This window comes from Pleurodeles waltl, chromosome 3_1 (genome assembly GCF_031143425.1).
Source record: "Pleurodeles waltl isolate 20211129_DDA chromosome 3_1, aPleWal1.hap1.20221129, whole genome shotgun sequence".
Taxonomy (NCBI): Eukaryota; Metazoa; Chordata; class Amphibia; order Caudata; family Salamandridae; genus Pleurodeles; species Pleurodeles waltl.
Genome location: NC_090440.1, coordinates 1,836,151,229 through 1,836,170,855, shown reverse-complemented (window position 1 = coordinate 1,836,170,855; position 19,627 = coordinate 1,836,151,229). Strand labels below are relative to the sequence as shown.

Sequence of the window (19,627 nt, the reverse complement as noted above, 5' to 3'; positions counted from 1 at the left end):
AGCCTGCTTGTACCACTCTATTGGCTTCTCCCTCAGTTTCCGAAAGTCGTTAGTGAATGATGCAAGATCACTTATGCCCAAGGCACTGCTGAATCTTCAAATGGATCCCTACCAACACCAGAAAGACAGTCATGCACGCCCTGGTCACTAGCCGCCTCGACTATGGCAACGCTTTCTACGACAGTGTCCTCTCAGCAACTTAAAAGATGCCGGACTCTTCAGAACACCACAGCCAGTCTCATTCTCAACCTCCCCAAGTGCACAAGCATCACCCCACACTTCGGGAACCTTCACTGGCTCTCCGTTCATAAGAGGAACCAATTCAGAATCTTCACACTCGCATAAAAGGCTCTCCACAACCAAGGACCCTCCATATCAACCATTGACTGAGCTTCTACATCCCAGTGAGACAACTAAGCTCCGCCTCGTTAAACTTCACACACACACCCCGCATCCATCGCAGCCACAGCGTAGGCCGCTTCTTCTCCTACAGAGCAGCCAAGTCCTGGAACAGCCATTCCCTCCACCTCAGAACAGCCCCTTCCTTGGTGGACTTCAGAAGGAGACTCAAGACGTGGCTTTTCGACAGTCACGGCACGCTCATTTTCTAGATATGCTATGGGGTGATAGTGCTGCGCTTTACATATGTTATGATTGATTGATGGATTGAATGTTCTGTATTAGCTCTTTAATTTGTATTTTCAACCCTGAAGTCATAAAGGCTATGTTTTCCTCATTAAAGATGACATGGTAATTCTTCTACAGGGCTTTGGTCTTATTCAAGTCTATCTCATACCTTTTTTTTTTTTTATTATTGATTTTTTTGCATTAAATCAAAACCACAGACAACATGAGAACTCCCGCCCACAGTACCTCTTTGTGCCATATATGATTACAGCCTGTTACTCAATGTATCATGACACTACTTACACGTTATAGAAAAGTTCCATTTTGCATACTTAACACACTTGCAAACGATTCTATCCCTTTACCCCTCTTCAGATTCCATCATCATATACAATGCCATAGGTGCCCAATAGTCTGGATAGCTCTTCCGCATATGTTTCCAGTTGCTCCTTGTAGTATGCAACATCCTTATACCACTGCATAATGAATAATGGTTGGGTGACCTCTGCCCCCAGCACATTGCTACTCTACGCTTTGCCAGCAGTAAAGCCACCGCCACTAACTTATGGTTCGAGGGTTGCAGCAATTTACCATATCCCAGTAGACATACACGGGGATCACAAACAACAGGTTCTTTTATAACCGCAGTATATGTTTGCGTAACAGCGAACCAGTAAGTATATATTTTTGGGCAGCTCCAAGCAAGGTGTAAAAAGTGTGCGTCTGGCACCCTGCATCTATGACAGTGATCATTTTGCCGTAGCCCGTACCATACCAGTTGCATAGGCGTAAAATATATCTGTTGCTGAAATTTAAAATGAATGATCCACAAGCTCACATTAGCTGTGAGTCAACTAGTTAATTCACAGCAAAATCTCCAATCTGAGTCTGTCAGCTGAGGGTCAAGTACGGCATTCCATTTTCCTAAGGGCCCTGAAGTAGTGCGCCTTGTCTCCCTCTGCAGCACGCTATACAGCTCAGTAATCAAGCCTTTTTGAGATTAATTTGTCAACATTACTTGTAGTGCGCTTAAGGCAAAGGGGGCTTGCAGGAAAGTTGGGTAGTGCTCCCTCAAAGCAGCTCGCAGTCTCAGTTAGGCAAAGCGCATGAATGGAGTCTCCCGACTCCGCTGCAGTAAATCTGAAAACTTCACAAAGCTACCTCCAGGAAATAAATCCCCGAACGTTCGCAACCCCGCATCACTGAACATGGTGATTGCTCCTGCCTCTTGGGTGACCAATCGTTTTGGACGCTGTACAAGCAGCATTGTCGGGCATATATCGGTCAACGACCAGTATGGTGTCCTATGGCCTGCCGCGCTTGCAAGGTACAATCCAATGTAATAATGTCAGGCACCTCGGGCCACCTCTACCCGATTATGGAGCAGCAGGGCAGGTAAAGATATTGGGTCCGCAGCCTTCCACTCTGTGGCAAGGTGTGGAGTGTGTCGCACAGGATGCAACCAGTAGTGAGCGCATGCTATGCCTGAGCGCTCAGATAATAAAGATAAAAATCTGGAGCGTTAAACCCACCCATTTTAAATGGGAGTGTGAGCTGTGCCCATGCTATCCTCGTGTTCTTACCTCCCCAAGCTAATGTCATGAGCAATGTTTGCAGGGTTTTAAAAAAGAGCACAGTTAGATGGACTGGAATGTTTATGAACAGGAATAGGAATTGTGTTAATACAACCATTTCCATGACCGCTAGGCGGTCTGCTAAGGATAACAGGAGTCGCGACCAGCGCTGCACTTGATCTCCTAGTTTAGTAATAGCTTTACCAAAATAGCATGGTATTACTAGCTCCGAATCTCTATGCACCCAGACAACTAGGTACTTCACTAGATCTGTGCACCATTGTAGTGGGAATTCAGTATGCACCACTTTCATGCTCTCTGTTAGTGAAAGCACATAAGATTTCTCCCATTTATATATATATATATATATATATATATATATATATATATATATATATATATATATATATATATATATATATACACTTCGAACCTAACGTATTCCTTTACAAGAGTATCTAACTAGGTCACTGGTTCTCTAACTTACAAAACCATGTCATCAGCATAGAGAGATATGGCCAAGGAGCGCAGTCTGAATCAGAGGGATGCTTTCCATTAGGAAACTTTTGAATAGCATTTTTAACCTCTTCTATTATACACAGCTGACTTAAAAACTTCCTGTGTCCTGTTGATAGCCATGTCAGCACGATATCAGACAAATATTGAATTATATCAAGTTCTGATGCCGTCTCCCTTGGCCCATACAGCGCAGCATAGAAGGAGACAAATTGTTGAAGTATAGAATCAGTGTCACAGCATAATTTTCCTTCTGAATCTATTATACACACTACATGGATGCGGCTCGAGGAGATCTGAGTTTATTGGCTAAGTATATACCAGGCCGTCCACCTCTGCATATGCTCGAAATACATGGCGCTTGTTTAAGTGCTGAGTCTCCTGCTCCGCATTCTCTTTGTACTCAGTCACCTGTTCTCTAATTCATGCTGATATTGTTGCAGAAGGAGCACCAGTGTAGGCACTCTCAAGATCTCTCCAAGAGGCTTACAACCTTCGCATCCTGGTCCTAAGAGCTTTCAGAATACCAGCTTGTGCACCTATGCAAAGCCCCATATAGTGGCCTTGAAGGCCTCCCACAGAACTCCGGCGCTCGTGACTGATCCCTTATTTAGAAGGAAGAATTCTAGTTTAGCCTCCCACAGAGTACTCGTAAACCCTTTATCCAACAGGGCAGAATGCAAGAGTCGCCAATTAAAGGGGTGAACAACGTATGGGGGTGTGCACTGTCATAGTCACTGGCGCGTGGTCTGAGAGAGTCCGTGGTAAATGTCTTATAACTGCCATCCATTCCTTCACTTCATCAGTAACCAACCAGTAATCCAAACATGACCCTGAACTGTTCACCGACAAGTAGAAAGTGCCCTCCTGCCATTCCCCATGCCTCACCCGCCACACATCAGACACTCCATATTCAAGCATAGTATCTTGCATCACTCTTGCGGCATGCCTATCTCGTCCTTCTCCCGAGGTCAGTCTGTCTAACTCCGGTGCTAGCCAGAATAAAGGTAGCTGTGACAATGCCGCCAGGCGGCTCAATACATAGGAAGAAATCAGGGTTGTCTATATTAGGCCATAGGAGTTTATCAATGTCACCATTGTGCCACTAAGATTCCCCTATGCTATAACATATCTTGCCTGCTCATCAGTCTCAGTGTGTGTCAATTCATATTGTATCTTTTTTTACGCGAATCATGTCCCCTGACATATGTAGAGTAGGATGAGGCCTCTCCCTCACAGGCAACAGAATCGTTCCCTAACTCAACTCAGAACTCCCGCTATCACTTGAAGGAGTATTAGTATTAAAAGCTTTTTACCCATTCGTCTATTTCCCTAGCACTAAGACTCTGTGACACTACAGAAACCCTAGGCATATTCCTATCTCCATGGATACAGCTACTAGAATTTAAAAGTGCCTCCCATACGGGTGTCTCAGAAGTTGGCATTCTCTGATATGTACCTGTGGAACTGAACCCTGTAACATTTGAAATTAAATCTGCTGTTGCCACGCATTGAGAACCTGTGTGTGTAGGGACTAGAATTTTTTTTTCTCTCATATCGGGACTTGCTGCAGCATTACCTAATGTACCTTCTTTCTACACCGGGGACAGACAGATTATAAACTCTCTTGCCTGGGAAGGCAAGTTTATACATGGGAACCACAGAACCAATAATAACTGGAACAGTAAGAGCATCAGCAGTACTCGGGATAGTAGAGTTAGCAGGAACACAATTTCCTGAACCTTCTCCCATCAGTTCACAATGCACAGTTACCAGAGCAACCCCCACTGAACCAGAATTCACGTTTATTGGGGGCAGTAGCTAATCCAATATTCCCACCACCATTACTGCTATCTCCACCCTCCACTCAAGTCCCATTACACAGAGGTGAACGTTCTGACAACAATATATCCAAGAGGCTATCACCAAAATCACTGTAACTGATCTCACTCATATCATCTGCCTTTTGTCGCTTTCTATCCTTCACCTTCTTGTCCTTTTTCATTTCATTCTCTCTTTTGAATGCTTCACTCATTAAGGCTGGGTACAATCTAACTCCATCTATCATGTCAGTTCTCCACTTCTTTTGTTCAGCATCCCATCTAACATCAACATACTTGCATGATGCTTCTCCTTCTCTCCATCTCTCTGGTATGAGCAGCACGTTCCCAAGCATCCAGCGCCTCATATTGTGCAGGTCTATGAGGTGGTTTCATCTTGTGTAAGACCTTCTCATGTTTTCAATAATTATCAGGTCAAATGTGCCATAACGTAGAAATTTAAATGCACCTTCCTTTTCTGTGATCTTATGCCATTGACAAAGTCAAATACATGTGTGGAGCCATACATTTATTGCCACATAATGGCCTGGTATCTTCGGGAGGTGCCTCTACTCCCTCTCAACTAGGTGTAGGCACATCTCCTCTGAACAAATCTCATATGACCTTAAAACATTTTTTTTCAATCACATGTCAATAATCTAAGATAAAATGTTTGTTCTGGGCCATCAAATAACACTTTGTCCGCAATTCTTATTCAGCGACAACAACTAATCGCATCGCGACCCCTTGTGACGTAGACAAACAATACCAGCAAGGCACTACACCAACCGGCCAATACCAGCGCGGCATACTGTGACATCAATCTTGCTCCTTGCAGCAGCTCACCCTCCTTTACAGTCTGCAGGCACGCTCTCTTCTCAGTATCAAAAATGAATAATAAAATTAAGTACAATATACTTTTGTAATCTCCACTAAAGAATTAATAGTATCTATTCACACAAAAGTCACAGTAATCAATCGCTTCGAACGACTATCATTTAGATTGATACAGATTCACCCTGCGCATTAGGATCCATTCTACTGACCACATCTCACATTCACCAAAGATATGTCTCTTATTCAATTGTACCATCGACATCTCATGACAAGGACCACCAAACTTAGCAGACATTTATAATATAGTGTCTTCTACACTTTTTATTGCTATCACGAGATCTATGGTCACGTTGTACTCGATAATAACTTCAACATCTTTTACTAAACACCACACTCACACAACATTCAAAACATCTCTGCAAAACACCATTCAAACTCCACAAAATACTGCAAGCAAGGCATGAACCACTTCAACTCACAAACCTATTGATACTATCTCCTCCACTAGCATGACTCTTTCCCAAATCTCTGGAACTCTGCCGATCTTCCAAATTCTGGATAGGGGCACTAGGGACTTGGCTCTAGAGACTAACTGATGTAAAATAGAGGGTTCTGGCTCTTCTTACTTCTAGACCCAAACCATCCTCACAATGCTGCCATCTGATGATGCTCTGACCCATATTCTTGCTTCTCGTTTTCTGATTAACCTTTTTTGGGGGTACTTCAGGGGTAAAGAGAGTTAAAGAAACTCTTAAAATCATTTAACAGTGTAACACATTTGGTTGTACATTAAATCTAAATACCCTAAACTAAGTCATTGGAAAATCCTAATTAAATCTATGGAAATATAGAAAAATTTCAGCATCACAGAATCCTCAGTAGATGTTCTGCTAAAGATGTGGTGTATGGCACAAACCCACACAAAGGAATAAAGAGGTAGAGAGATATGTACCCCGCCAATTCTTTAAGGAATCTCCTCTCATCTAACTAGGGGAATACCAATTAAACCTACAGGACATTCGAGAAGTCCACGTCATCAACATCAGTAGTTCTCTATTTTCCATGCACAGTTGAAAATGGCAACTCCCATCAATCCTCACATCCCACAAATTGGACATCAGGATGTCCTTCCTTGAAGGTTTCTTGTTTTGTAGAGCACAAACAGGAGTCTTTTCTTCCCTTGCCAAAGTATCCTTCCATACCCCACTATCTTCAATACACACAACAACTCCATGTTGAAGGTGAGAAATAAGGCATTAAATGCACATTGGAAATACTTGGTTATAGATTTATCTTGCAATTATAAATGGAAAACATGAATTATAAATCAAACATGATTATATGCAGTTTCACTATAATACCGTAATCTGAAAACACGAAAAGAAATGCACACAAGTAATACATTTAAGCATGTTAAAATCAAAAAATATAACAGACATATATATATGAATTTCTAATTCCCCTCTGTGAGTGCACCTTCAGTAATATAAGTTTGATGCTCCACCTTGCATTAGTAACGTTAGGACACACGATATATGTATTGTTGATTACATTATTATGTCATTCTTGTAATGCATGATGGTGCTGCCAAAATTATGCGTTCCCATACTACAAAACGTAGATTCAGACTAGGCCACCACATACTTGTTAATAGATAAATGTTGACATTATATTTTTGCTCCTTGTTTTCTGTATTGAAAGGGATGGCTGGCTTTGTCAGTCTAGGTTCAGTATTTTTGAGTTCATCCTGAAAGTCATTGAGAGAAATGGACGTCATTTATTCCAACTCATGTTTAGATCCTTTGCAGGTGATTAAGGCCGAGATTAAACTAAACTTCAGAGAAACTATGTGTTGACATCGATTCCTCGTTTTTTACATAAAAAAGTCCCTCTGCCAACCATTGATAACTACCTTCTCCAATCACTTTCAAGATATTTTAGCATGATGTCAGTTTTGCCAGGAATATTAATGAGATGCTTGCCTTTTTCACTCCAGTTGTTCCATATTTCGTCATTAAAAAAAACACTTCTTTGAGCCATTTTTTTTGTATGCTTAGCTTGCTGTCATTCTTTTGTCTCAAATAATGTGTGATTATTCTTTTGTGCCTTTGGCCCTTTAATCCTTTAAGCGCTGCGGAATTACTCCCTTAGTGCCTTGTCCTCTTTAGGTCTAGGCTATACACTGTTTTAGCTGTGTGTTGGTAGTCCTATTATTTCCAATACATAACATTTACTTAGAGTGGGCTTTGGGTCAGCCCCTTTCTCATGTTTGTATGACTTCGTTGTCTGTGTCAGTTATGTGCCCTTGACTTAATGACTTTCTTCCCTACCGTTTTGATTTGTCCTGCCGAGAAGCATTTCAGTCTTATAGAATGCTGGATGAGGTGCATTTGGGAGGAGTCTTCTTTATTTTATGTTATATTCCGCACTCCATGTGAGTGCATGCATTTCCTTGCTCTCCCCCTCCCACCCTGTTTTTTGCTCTACTTCAGTGGCAGCCATTGCTGGCCATTCGTGCGCATTCAAAAAAATATTAGCAAAGCCAATCTTCGTGTCGTTTTCCCCACAAATGATATCTGGACCAAATTTGGGTCCTTTTTCTCCCAGCATAGTGGGAAATTCAAAGGCATCCATCATTTGGGATTTATTATGCAGCAGCTTAATAAACTAGAAACAGTTTGTTTTTCTCCACAAAATGAAATGGAGAAAAGTGCTCTGGAAGAAAGGTGTGATTTTATGTCTAAAATAAATGGCTCGACTCATTATTAGCGGTGCTTAGATCACCCTCTTTCCAAGGTTCAGAAACACCAATAAAAACAGAATATTTGTAATCATTATATTTGGACTTTTGTAAGTGCGGGTTAATAGTTTGTGTTGTAGTTTCTACCTCCTTGCAGTTTGTGGAGGAAGTAGGTGTGAAACTCATTGGTGAACCAAGAAAGATAAACAGTTCTGAAAACAAGAAAAAACTCTGAACCCGCCAAGGAATCGTTTGTGTTAATTACTCAAAGTTTTCCCTAAGTAGCTAATCATTTAAATTTGAAAAGAGTGAATATAAATGAGGAAATAAGAGATGTTGATTACAAGGTTTACGTTATGCTGCTATGTCCTCCAGATGCTTTTGGTTACACAAATATGTAATTGTTGTAATTTGTCTAAAAATCTGTGAATTTAGAGCCAGCAACTGAGCTGTGGCCTTAAAAATCTTTTCGTTGTCTACCAACTGTGTATTGTTTGTCAGACAGACAAAATAACTTTATTCGGTCTCACTTGAAACCATAAAAGTACATGAAATATAATTTAAAACATTAATCATTGTATATATAGCAAATAGTCCTACAATCTAAAAGCAGTTAAAAAGTTTAACAATAAACTGTAAAAAAGAGTATACAAAAAGACATGAAATATATTTGATGTATTGCTTCTTGATCCAATGTAAACAGTAAAACATCCTTGAAACAAAGTCTATACATTAAAAAACATTTTTCAGCTCTATTTGTGTATAGCACATTTCACATCTAATTGAGTGATAACTGTGCAAAATAGCAAAACATTACAAATTACAAATGGTTTTTGAAAATTTACCTTGAGCTTACGTATGGACATAAATTCATAAAATCCATCCAACAATTGTTGAAGGCCATTTCCTGTTAGTGCCAGTAAGACTGCATAGAGTAGAATCCGGAAAGCTTAAGAGCCGAGGTGTGGAATATTAAAACTATGGGATTCTAAAAGAATACGTAGTGAATTAATATACAGTATGAATAAAAAAGACGCAAGAATACACCCTTGTCTGAACCTCTGATCACCCTAAAAGGGTTTGTACAATCCCCTAGCAGTGTGTAACGCACCTTTCTGTTTGTATCTGTGTGTAGTCTTTGCACCAAATCTACCAGAGCGTGATCAATGCCAACTTGATCCATTAGGTCCCAGAGAACTGACCGAACCACTAGGTCAAAAGCACTAAAGAGGTCCATAAAAGCCATATGAAGGGCACCTCTCTTGGCTTTTACATACTTCCCCCATATAAGGGATAAGATTAAGGACTGTTTTACTGTCTCTACACTGGGTCTAAAACTATACTGCATGGGTGAAAAAAAGGCTGTGTCCTCCACCCAAGTTTCCAATTTATCTAGAATTACCCGACCAAGAATCTTTAGTGTGGAATGTAGCAAGGAGATCGGACGATAGCATGTGGGCAGACTTCAATCTCCTTTTTTTAAAATTGGAACAATGATTGCCTCTTTCCATGAGTCTCTAAGGTAGCCTTTAGCCGCGGCTCTGAGGACATTAGTCAACAGGGGAGCCCAAAAATTAACATTGTGTTTCTACAAGTTGATTAGAATCCCATCTGGACCTGGAGCCTTATTATGTGCTGCACTTTGAATTGCATTAATTATAGAGGGTAAATTAATAAGGTCAGCTAACATTTCTACCCCTGGTAAATTACATGGCAAGGGTAAAGCTTCCCGCTGAATTATAGAAGTCTCCTCAGATTTGAAGATATTGGAAAAATGATCAGTCCATTCCTAACTGCAGATGTGACACTCGATTCCTTGGTTCAAATCATTTTTTAGAAATGGACGATTAACAATTTCCCAAAAACGTTTGCCATCTTTTAATTTGGCTGCTTTGCTCAGATATTCCCATGCTTTAATCCTCAACTCATGCTTCCTTTTTAATAAAGCCTGCGTATAAGCCCTTCTGGAACTAGTTATAATCTCTTGATTATGTGGAACCTGGGCAGTTGCCCTTTTAAGTGCTTCAATCGCATTAGTGCACTCATGATTAAACTAAGTTTTCAATGGGCACTCATTTAGCCTTTTTTTTGTCAGTTGTTTAGCTATTGTTAAAAGCTCATAAGGATATCGTCTGGGGATCTTTCAGGAGTCAAACAACAATAGAAATCAGTCTCCAGATTAACAATTAAGTTAGTAAGAAAATTATCCGGGTTACCATTATTCCATTTTAAACGGACCCCATTGTTTTTTTATAGCCTATGGGGGGACAAGTAGGTCCTGTACGTGTTGCCCAATTATTAAGCATAAAAACAGTTTAAATCGGATTGTGATCACTAAACAGTAGATAGTGCACTTTAAAATACCTCAAATGATACACCAGATCAATAGATATCAACACAAAATCAATTGTTCTACCTCTACCATGCCCTGTAAATGTGGGAAGTCTATTAACATTTGTGTTCAACACATCTGAAGTGTCAATCAAGCTATAAGACAGAATCAGTTTATTTATTGCTTCGCCATATGGAGTATGTAAAATGTGGCAACTATAATTCCCCTGTAGGTTAGAAAACCCACAGATACACTCCCCACTGAATCGACATTTCACAATGTTAAAATCGCCTGCCCATATTATTGAATAGTCCCATGCTTTTGGCTACCACAGAAGTCCGCAAGCAAATCGTTTGTCAATGAGGAATGAAGTCGACAGGTACCATGAAAAATAGCTATGGAAATCAAATATTTTTTTTGTGCCCTGCTCTGTCATTTTCTTTTTAATAGTTTCTTTTAGTTGTTATGGTGATCACATATTGAGAAACGTCAGCAAGAAATAGAACTGCCGTTATAACATCTGTCCCGCCATTTCCTCCTTTGCCCCCCTGTCACTTTTCTTGTACACAGTACATTCCAAAAATTGAAAAATAGAGTTAACGACTTAAGAATTAACCTTGATAGGCTCATTTGGGTCCACAATACAGCATTTCAAAAAAGTATAATAATAATTTTACTGAAAAAAGGGCCTGATTTAGATGTTGGTGGTAATGGTCCTGCTGTCAGTTTTCTGATGGAAAATCCACCTGCCGCCATGATGGTCCGCCTGCCGAATTTAGATCTTGGCGGTCCCATAGACTTTAACCCGCCCAAGTCCCACTGACTTCGCCAAGGAATTCCATGTACTGCCACGGCGCAATAGAAAAGAGTAGCTGACGGTGGGACTTCCGCCACACTTACCGCCGAGCAGATTGTGCCATACTGCCAAGGAAAAAGTGATGGTCCGACCTGCATTTCTGACTTGGCAGATTGAGGGAAAAGAGGGTGAAAACTCACCTTTTCTCCCGATTCAAGATCTGTTTCCAGCTGGACATGACTGGACAAGACTCTCCGTCACAGCTGGTACGGGACCCCAGAGAAAATACAATCCCTCCAACCCCTGTTGCTGGACATGAAGATAGACAAACAGCATTGGCTGTATACTATGGGGGAGGGAGGTCACTGCACATGTGCACAGGACCACTGTAGACATGTACATGTCACAGAATTTGTTTTTTAATTACTGTGACATGCACATGTCTGTAACACGGGTGGGCCAGACATGGCTGGGGACACACTGGTACACAACACATACCAAACACATACACAACCGCCATTATGGCGTCAGTATTCATTGCCAAATGAATGCTGCCACCACAATGGTGGTACATTCACACCTGTCAACTGTGCCGATGTATGCACACTGCAAGGAGATATGTACCCGTCATGTTGTGCTTGACCTGTGTGTGTGAGTCAGTACATGTATTTGTATGTGCAATGCTGGGTGAGGTGGAGAGAGGAGTAGTGGGTGATGTGGTTGTATTAGTATGTGTGCCACTTGCATATGGTGTAGATGTTGTTGTGTATTTTGTGTTGTGTTGCTGCGTGCAGAATTCAGGTGCATGTTGTTGTGTGGCGGTCGCTGTTGTGATGTGTGTAGTTGTGTTTGTGTAGATTGGTGTGATGGTTGTTGTGGTTGTGTTGTGTGTGGGTGCAGTGGCACTAGTGTGTGTATGTTGTGTGATGGATGTACATGTTTGTTTGCCGCATGTAGGTGTTGTGTTGTGGTGTAATGGCAATGGATAATGGTGTGTATGTGGTGTGCTGTTGTTTGTGATGCAGGGGGACACATATGTGAAGGGTAGAGTGTGTGTTTGTGACTTACCTCTTTTCCATGGTCATTGGCATTGTCCAATGTATATTGGGTCCAGTGATATCCTCCCTCCTTCAGCAAACTACCGCCAGTAGCCAGTACACCACTTGTCTAACTGTAACATCTAAATACGGCCAACGGGAACCCGCCTGCTTGACAGCTAGGGGTAGCACACCGCCTAGGTGATCTTTGGCTCAGCTGCAATATATATAAATATGGCGGATGGAAGACTGTCAACTTGGCAGTTTTCTTGAGTCCTCCACCGACGTGGCTTAGCAGTGCGACTGCCAAGATCTTATGCAGTCCCGAACTTCGTTGATACCAGAAATAAAAGTGAGAGTTACTCATCTGGGTTACTACAGATGGTGCTCATTGTTGGTATTTCTGACCTTCACTCCCTTTCCCTTCCCACGTTTGTCTCACAGCTAGCATAAATGTAATTTACTTCCTTCATCTTTTAGTGTCCATGGGCTGTTGTACTCTTTACCCTTTGCTCCCCACTTTTCTTTGAGAAAGGCCACCCCAAATCCTCTTGAACTTGTCTATTTTGGTTATTTGTGTGATAAATTTTGTTTTCAAATGAAGCTATGTGAAATATTTCTTCATCACATGTATATTGATTCTCCATCACCTGAATATACAAAGCTTATCAACCGCTGTCACAGTTGTTAGTGCATGATCTCTGGGTACATTGAAGTATCATGTAACAGTGTTACGTGGCATGTTCATACCCATGCTATAGATATTATGCCTGTCATCTAGATCTCTACCCAGTGGTATTCTAATAGCTGGCACTCCCAGACTGTATGCACTATATTGCTGTTCAGCTGGCCACATTTCCAGTGATCTGTCCTAGGAAACAATCCTGCAGCCCCCAATTCTTTTGACAACCAGTGCCATCTATGTAAAATGTTGTAATATTCAAATTTCAACTGGCTTATTGTAGATATTTATCATGTGTCGAATGAAGCTCAAGCCTGTCTTCGTCAGTGTAGTCCACTTGCACTGTCTGAGAAATTGGGTTGTTGGTTAAATGGAGTATTAACCCTGCTTAAGCAACAGCCACAAACCCTGACAGGGTGAACCACAAAAGTCATTAAATCAACCTGTTCTTAACCCTCTGGTAGCTTGCCACAAAAGCAATCAGGCTTAACTTAGGGGCAATATGTAAAGTATTTATGCAACACATAAGCAGTTTAAAGTAAAAACACAACACAATAAAAATCCCACACCAATTTAGAAAAATAGACTAAATTTAAGTTGAAGGTAAAAACTAGCACCTAAAAGATCAAAGCACCAACCGTGTACATCTAGTCACGCAAGACTGGGTCAAAGCTGAAAAAATATAACTAACCGTGATTGAGTGCTAGTCGAATACAAGAAGTAGATTGGGCCCTGTCAGCACCTACCTTTGGACTTAGAAGAAAGTTCATGTAATAGTGTCAGAGAGGGCAGACGTTCAGCAGGTCAAGACTGCAAAAAGTGTTCGAAGAGGTACTTCATCCTAAGGGAGGTGCTGGAAGAAGTTGCAGCAAAGATTTCCACGTTCAGACGTATTCTCTTTTGTGTAAGTAGAAAATGTCCAGTGGGATGAGGCTGGTGGCTGTAGTGACTAGGGCTTTACGAGGCCGATACCACTTCTGCGAAAGACCGCAGAACATGATTTGCTTCTCTAGGAAAGAACCTAGCAGGAGCCTGCTCATATTCAGGCCAACAGGCAATGCCACTTAAGCGGAGAGACCAGCAGGTTGGTCCCAGTCTCCTCTCAGTTCTCAGAGACGTTTTTAGCCAAAATTGTTCTAAGTCCCAAGTTTTGGATTTTGGCTATCTGGGCACATTTATTACAACCACAAAGGTCCAGGAATGGAGGGGCACCACTTGGGGGGTTATAACTCACTCTGGCTGTGTCCAGGTGTGGGTTCAAGATGGTTAGAGCCTTTTCTGTCCCTGCCATGAGTCCAGCCAACTTGCCCTTGATGTCACTTTATTAGTCATAGGTTCAAAAAGTGGAACATGGCTCAAGCAATATGCCATGGCTATCAGGGTCCAAGGCAAGCATAGCAGTTCTTCCAGGTGCAGCAAAGCAGTCCTCAGAAGTACACAGCAGGGCACAACAACAGGCATTCCTCTGAGAGTCCTTCCGCAGGTCTAGAAAGTGTACTGATGAATGGGTCTGTGGGTATTATTTTTATATCTGAATTAGGAGAAGTTCATAGAGATCTTCCATTGAAGTCTTGGAATTTTCTGCCTCCCCTGGCTCCAGGCTGGCTGCCTAAGGAATGAAGTGGTGCGAAGTTGTTTGTATGACGGCAGGGCACTGATTATTGCTTTTCAAGTGGGACTGTGCTCAGCTCTGCCCCCGTCCTGCTAGTGATTGCCCATCCAGGCACATCTCATGCCTCTATTGTATGGCTGTCTGGGAGGAATAAACAAAGTCCAGCTGTCACCTAGACCCAGTCATGTGAGCCAGGAACAGGCACCAACCAAATAGAGCAGGAAAATGTCAACTTTCCCACAAGTGCCATTTTCAAAATAGTGACTTAAAATCTGACTTTACCATTAATGAGGATTTTCAATTACAGGTACTCAGATACCAAACATGAAAGTCTCACTTGCTGCTAATCACAGGTTACACTTATTAGATGTAATAAGGCAAGCCAAAGTTATCCTATTGGAGAGGTAAGCCTCACACGGGGCCACTAGAATTATGCAGCTGGAGAGGCCACATTATGCAGCAGGATTGAGTAAATTATGCAGCAAGAAAAGGCACATTATGTGGCATATTGCGGCACATTTTGCAACAGTATTAATTCATTAGTTAATCATTTTTAAACTTGGTAACACTTTCTGGGCACTGGTTGCACCTCATTAGCACCAGATTAACAACCAAATATATCTATAAGAAACAGAACGGTGACTTGTCCAGCTTTGCAAAGAGGCTTTCACTGCACGGCAACCACTGTTGCGACATTTTTAGTAACTTTTGAACCGTTTGAGCAAGGAACTATTTTTTTTGTTTGAATCTGCAGATGATGGATTATGTGGCAAAAGCGGCAAATCTATAACTATGCGAAAACCGCCAAAGCCGCACAATAACATAATTCCAGTGGCCCTGGCCTCACAGTAGTGAAGAACACATTTTGCAGTTTTTCACTACCAGGACATGTAAAACCTAAATGTACATGTCCAACCTTTTAATTATAACGCACCTTGCCCTATGGGCTGGCCAGGGCATACCTTCGGTGTGACTTATATGTAATAGAAGTGGAATTTAAGGCTTGGCAAGGGGATATTTTGCCAAGTCGAATTGGCAGTTTGAAACTGCAACCATGCTTCAGTTGCGGACATGGAACATATTTAAGGGGCTTCTTGAGTGGGTGGCACGATAAGTGCTGCAGGCCCACTCGTAGCATTTAATTTACAGGCCAGGGGTGTATGGTATACCACTTTCCTAGGGACTTATAAATAGATTAAATAAGCCATTTCGATATAAGACAAATTTACCATGTTTTAGGTAGTGAGCACAAGCACCTTAGCAATGGTTAACAGTGGAAAAGTGCACAGAGTCTTAAGGCCAACAAAAACAAATAGGGGTGGTGAAGGCTTGGGGGTGACCCTGCAAAGAGGGAAAAGTCCAACATACTCTGTTACCATCATTGTTTTAGATGTCAAGCTGCTGGGGTTGAAAGGGCACAGTTTGTCCAGATTCTGTAGAGCTCTGAGACTACTTCTTTATGAGTCCCCATGTCTATAGCATTTACAATATGGCCTTATTGGTTCTGAATCATTTGCACCCTACCATTGCCCCAGGGTGATTCCTCATATGTATTCTTTCATCCACTTTTAACATGTTATCGGCTTTTTACCAAGCATACTACATGGCGTGTAATATAGGGTAAATGTTGATAAATTTCACTTTGTCCTTCGCATCAATTGTCCTGAAACCACCCGTCCTATACAGAAGTGCTTTCTCTAGTTTCGAGGGTCTCATGTAGAAGGAAACATTTCTACACTTTCTGAATCAATAACTGCAATGTCTCTAAGTGTGGTTATCTCGAACCCGAAACTCCGTGGATACGTGTAGTTTGGCCATTTTTATTTGTGGCTTCCTTCAACCACAGACAATAAATTTCAGCAATTTGGTCACCTCCCTGGTCATTTTTATGGGAACCTTCAAGGGAAAAATCATGAAGATGTATGTAAGACATTATCACTTGTGCCCTCCCCCATGTTGACAAGTTGAGGGTTGACAACTTAGTCAAGTCAGTTTTTATTCTGTCCACTTCGGGATTTAGATTGTCGTCCAGCATATTGTCAAGACTTCTGTGCAGTAGACATTTCAATTTAGACTCTTTCCTCCGGAAAAGGCTTGATCCAAGGGCATGGCAGATCCAATAGCCCAGCAATGGTAGAGCTAATCATTGGCATGGCTTTGCATTTTCCCAAATTAGTTTGATAGCCCAAGTATTCTGAGAAGTGATATATGAGCTTAGTAAGAAGTGGAACGGGGTTTTCGAAATCTGGCAGAGTTACCAAAATGTCGTCCACATAAGAAAAGGCCTTATGCTGTTCTGCTTGGGTTATTGATCCCTTTAATATCTGCAGCGGGTTGAATAAAGATTGCCAGTGGCTCAAGAACAATTTATTCTTGAAATGTACTCAAGAATCTGAATTTAAGTTTGGGTACTGTTTGTACCATTCCAAATTTTGGTTTATCCTAGCCTTTTCATTTATAATAGGAAGACAGGATGTGGTGAAATGTGATAGGCAATAGCAAATAGTGTATTGTCTTGTATTTCCACACTTCTCCTACTCAATATGGTACCCTACCTGTTGTATGAGACGTGAAAGGCCTAACACCTCGACTATGACAAGGACGTCAGAGATGCTGGAGGATGACTGTCTTTTTAACTGTTGCATGGATTCAGTACTTTTGCCTGAGGCTGGCGGGTTCCAAAGAAAGCCTACCAAACATTTTTGAAAATAGGAACTCAGAGGAATCCAATTTGGTGTGCCATGCATGGAATTCACCATATTCCTTATCCAGAAATCCCTGCAATTATCAAATGATGTGTAAAGAATCAAATTACGCTCACATTTATGTGACAGAAATTCACCAATGGCAAATGCTGGAAAATCCTCATCCATCACATGATCACAGTTTTGGGCCCTTTCCTGGCCTGAGAGGTCCGCTCAAACATATTAAATGCTCGTTTTATCTGGATAAGTATGGAAATAAAACATAGCTGGCATTTGCTTTTAATCTTAAATGTGTGTGTTTTGGTGCAACTAAATATGAGGAAATTGTATTTTTGTAGATATGATTTGACATTTGCAGGGCATTCTTTGTAGGAAAATGTGGTGGAAGTTACTTAAGCCGTAACTAACTAGATTCCTCTGAGTCCTTAGTTATGAGAAATGTCTAGGGTTGATAGATAATCATACTTGTTAGCTCAACCAAAGCCAAGGTTCTGCAGGCAGTCCCAAATGGGAATTGTGAGGAAAGAGGGATTGTATCTATACTGTGACATTTGCAGGAACTTCTGGGTAAAAGAGATGAGGGTGTTCATGTAAGCCACAATTCCCTGGATTCCACTGGCCTCTAGTTTTCTGAACTGTCTGAGGATGGTAGGCTTTCCTTGTTGTTGGTCAAACCTGGGCACAAATACATAGCTATTCCCTGTGTGCAGGTCACTTTGGCTTCCCTTGGATCTAGTATTGGCCCTCCCCTGTAATACCTTTGTTATTGGTAGAAATGTAGGAACGTTGGAGGGTAGTACTTTTGTCATTGATGGTGAATTCTGGTGTTCATCGCTATGTAAATGTGAGGAATGAGTACTTATCCCAAATATTTGACATTTGTCAGTATGTTATAGACTAGGAAGACTTGTTCAATGCATGCAAGTCATGCCTGCTTAGATTCTCTGGGTTCTCTACTAAATGTTGTGGGAATTATTATAGATTTATCTGGGTGCTGCACAAACTGGGGATTATATCTCTTTTCAAACTCTATGACAAATGGTGCATCTAGAGTTCTTAGGGAAGCAGACCCTTCATCTCCTGTGTGATTTGGCTATCCAGGCACGGTGTTCTTTGTGACAGTGTGATGTAGAAGCGGAGGACACAAGGGTGCCAGAAGAGTTTTGCACCTCATTTTGTAATCATTACATGAGGTGAACAACCCTGACCAAACTGTCAGTAACTTTATCTTAGACCCTGTCTGTGAACTATTAATTTATGTATTGCACTTGTAAAGCAAAATATTATAATTTGAAATCTAGCTCGCTTACATCCAACCACTTTCACTTTGTGGCCTGCGGGCTTGTATTACTGCACTTATAAATTGCCTCTACAAAGCTTCCGATTTGTCGGAAATGTGTCACTGACCCAGCTGATTTTCTTCATATGCAATGGAGCTGCACTCAAATGAAACCTTTGTGGGGTGAAATAAAGTAGTTTCATGGTCATATTTCTGGCATTAGGATTGGTGTTGGCAAATCACAAGGTTGCATTGCAGAGAGATCCCAGAACCTCCTCTGCGTATCGTAATACCGGCAAGGCTGGCTTTAGAGCTGGTGGCACCATGTGCGACAATCTTTTCGCCCCCATCCCCCCCCCCCAGACATTTGAGGCCCAAAGATGTTTTTAATAACTTTATAACCCCAAATATACGGTGCCTATTGTCATTACTGGAGAGGGGAAGAATAACTTTCTAAGCTTTTGTTGAACATAAAGTTGAGACAGTATTGTATGTTTGTTTTCAGGAAAACGTTCTGCAGAGGACAAGTCAAGGTCAATGGAAATACTCGGTGAGTTGAGTTCAGAACAAATGCATTTACATTTTGTATTCTAAAACTACATACTTTTATCAGATTACTGCAGATTGATGTATTTTCTCTTTAGGTCCGCCAACTACTCGTATGGTTCAAGCATCATGCAGAATTCTGTGCAATGTATTACTTTAAAAATGGACAATTTTAAAAACGAGGAATTTCTGTTTCCTAATTAAATGTGACTTGTATCTAAAACACTGTCTGCCAATAATAGTAACTGACATTAAGTAACAAGGCTCAATATTTGTGTGTACTTTTTATCCGGACCTTAGATGTTTTGCAACATGTATTCAGTGCTCAGGACAGTGTCTTGCGCAAAGAACAAAAATACAGAAAACTACTTTTTACCTTCTAGACAAGTTATTCCCTCCACGCCTGAACAGAGGTGGACCTGTCAGCAAATTCTGAGATAGAGTCAGATTGTAAGTTTGATTTAGCCCCAAGACTGAACAACGTTCACTTGCATTTAAACATCCAAAACATGTCAGCTGTAAAC

General features: G+C 41.3%; 1 protein-coding gene across 1 annotated transcript in view; it reads left to right on the top strand.

The window, feature by feature from the left end:
* ANKAR (ankyrin and armadillo repeat containing) overlaps nucleotides 1-19,627 on the top strand; it is a 723,226-nt gene that overhangs the window by 236,918 nt on the left and 466,681 nt on the right. The window contains exon 8 of the mRNA XM_069225913.1: nucleotides 19,063-19,107. Within this exon, the coding sequence (XP_069082014.1) occupies nucleotides 19,063-19,107 (45 nt within the window). The remainder of the gene's footprint in view (nucleotides 1-19,062; nucleotides 19,108-19,627) is intronic.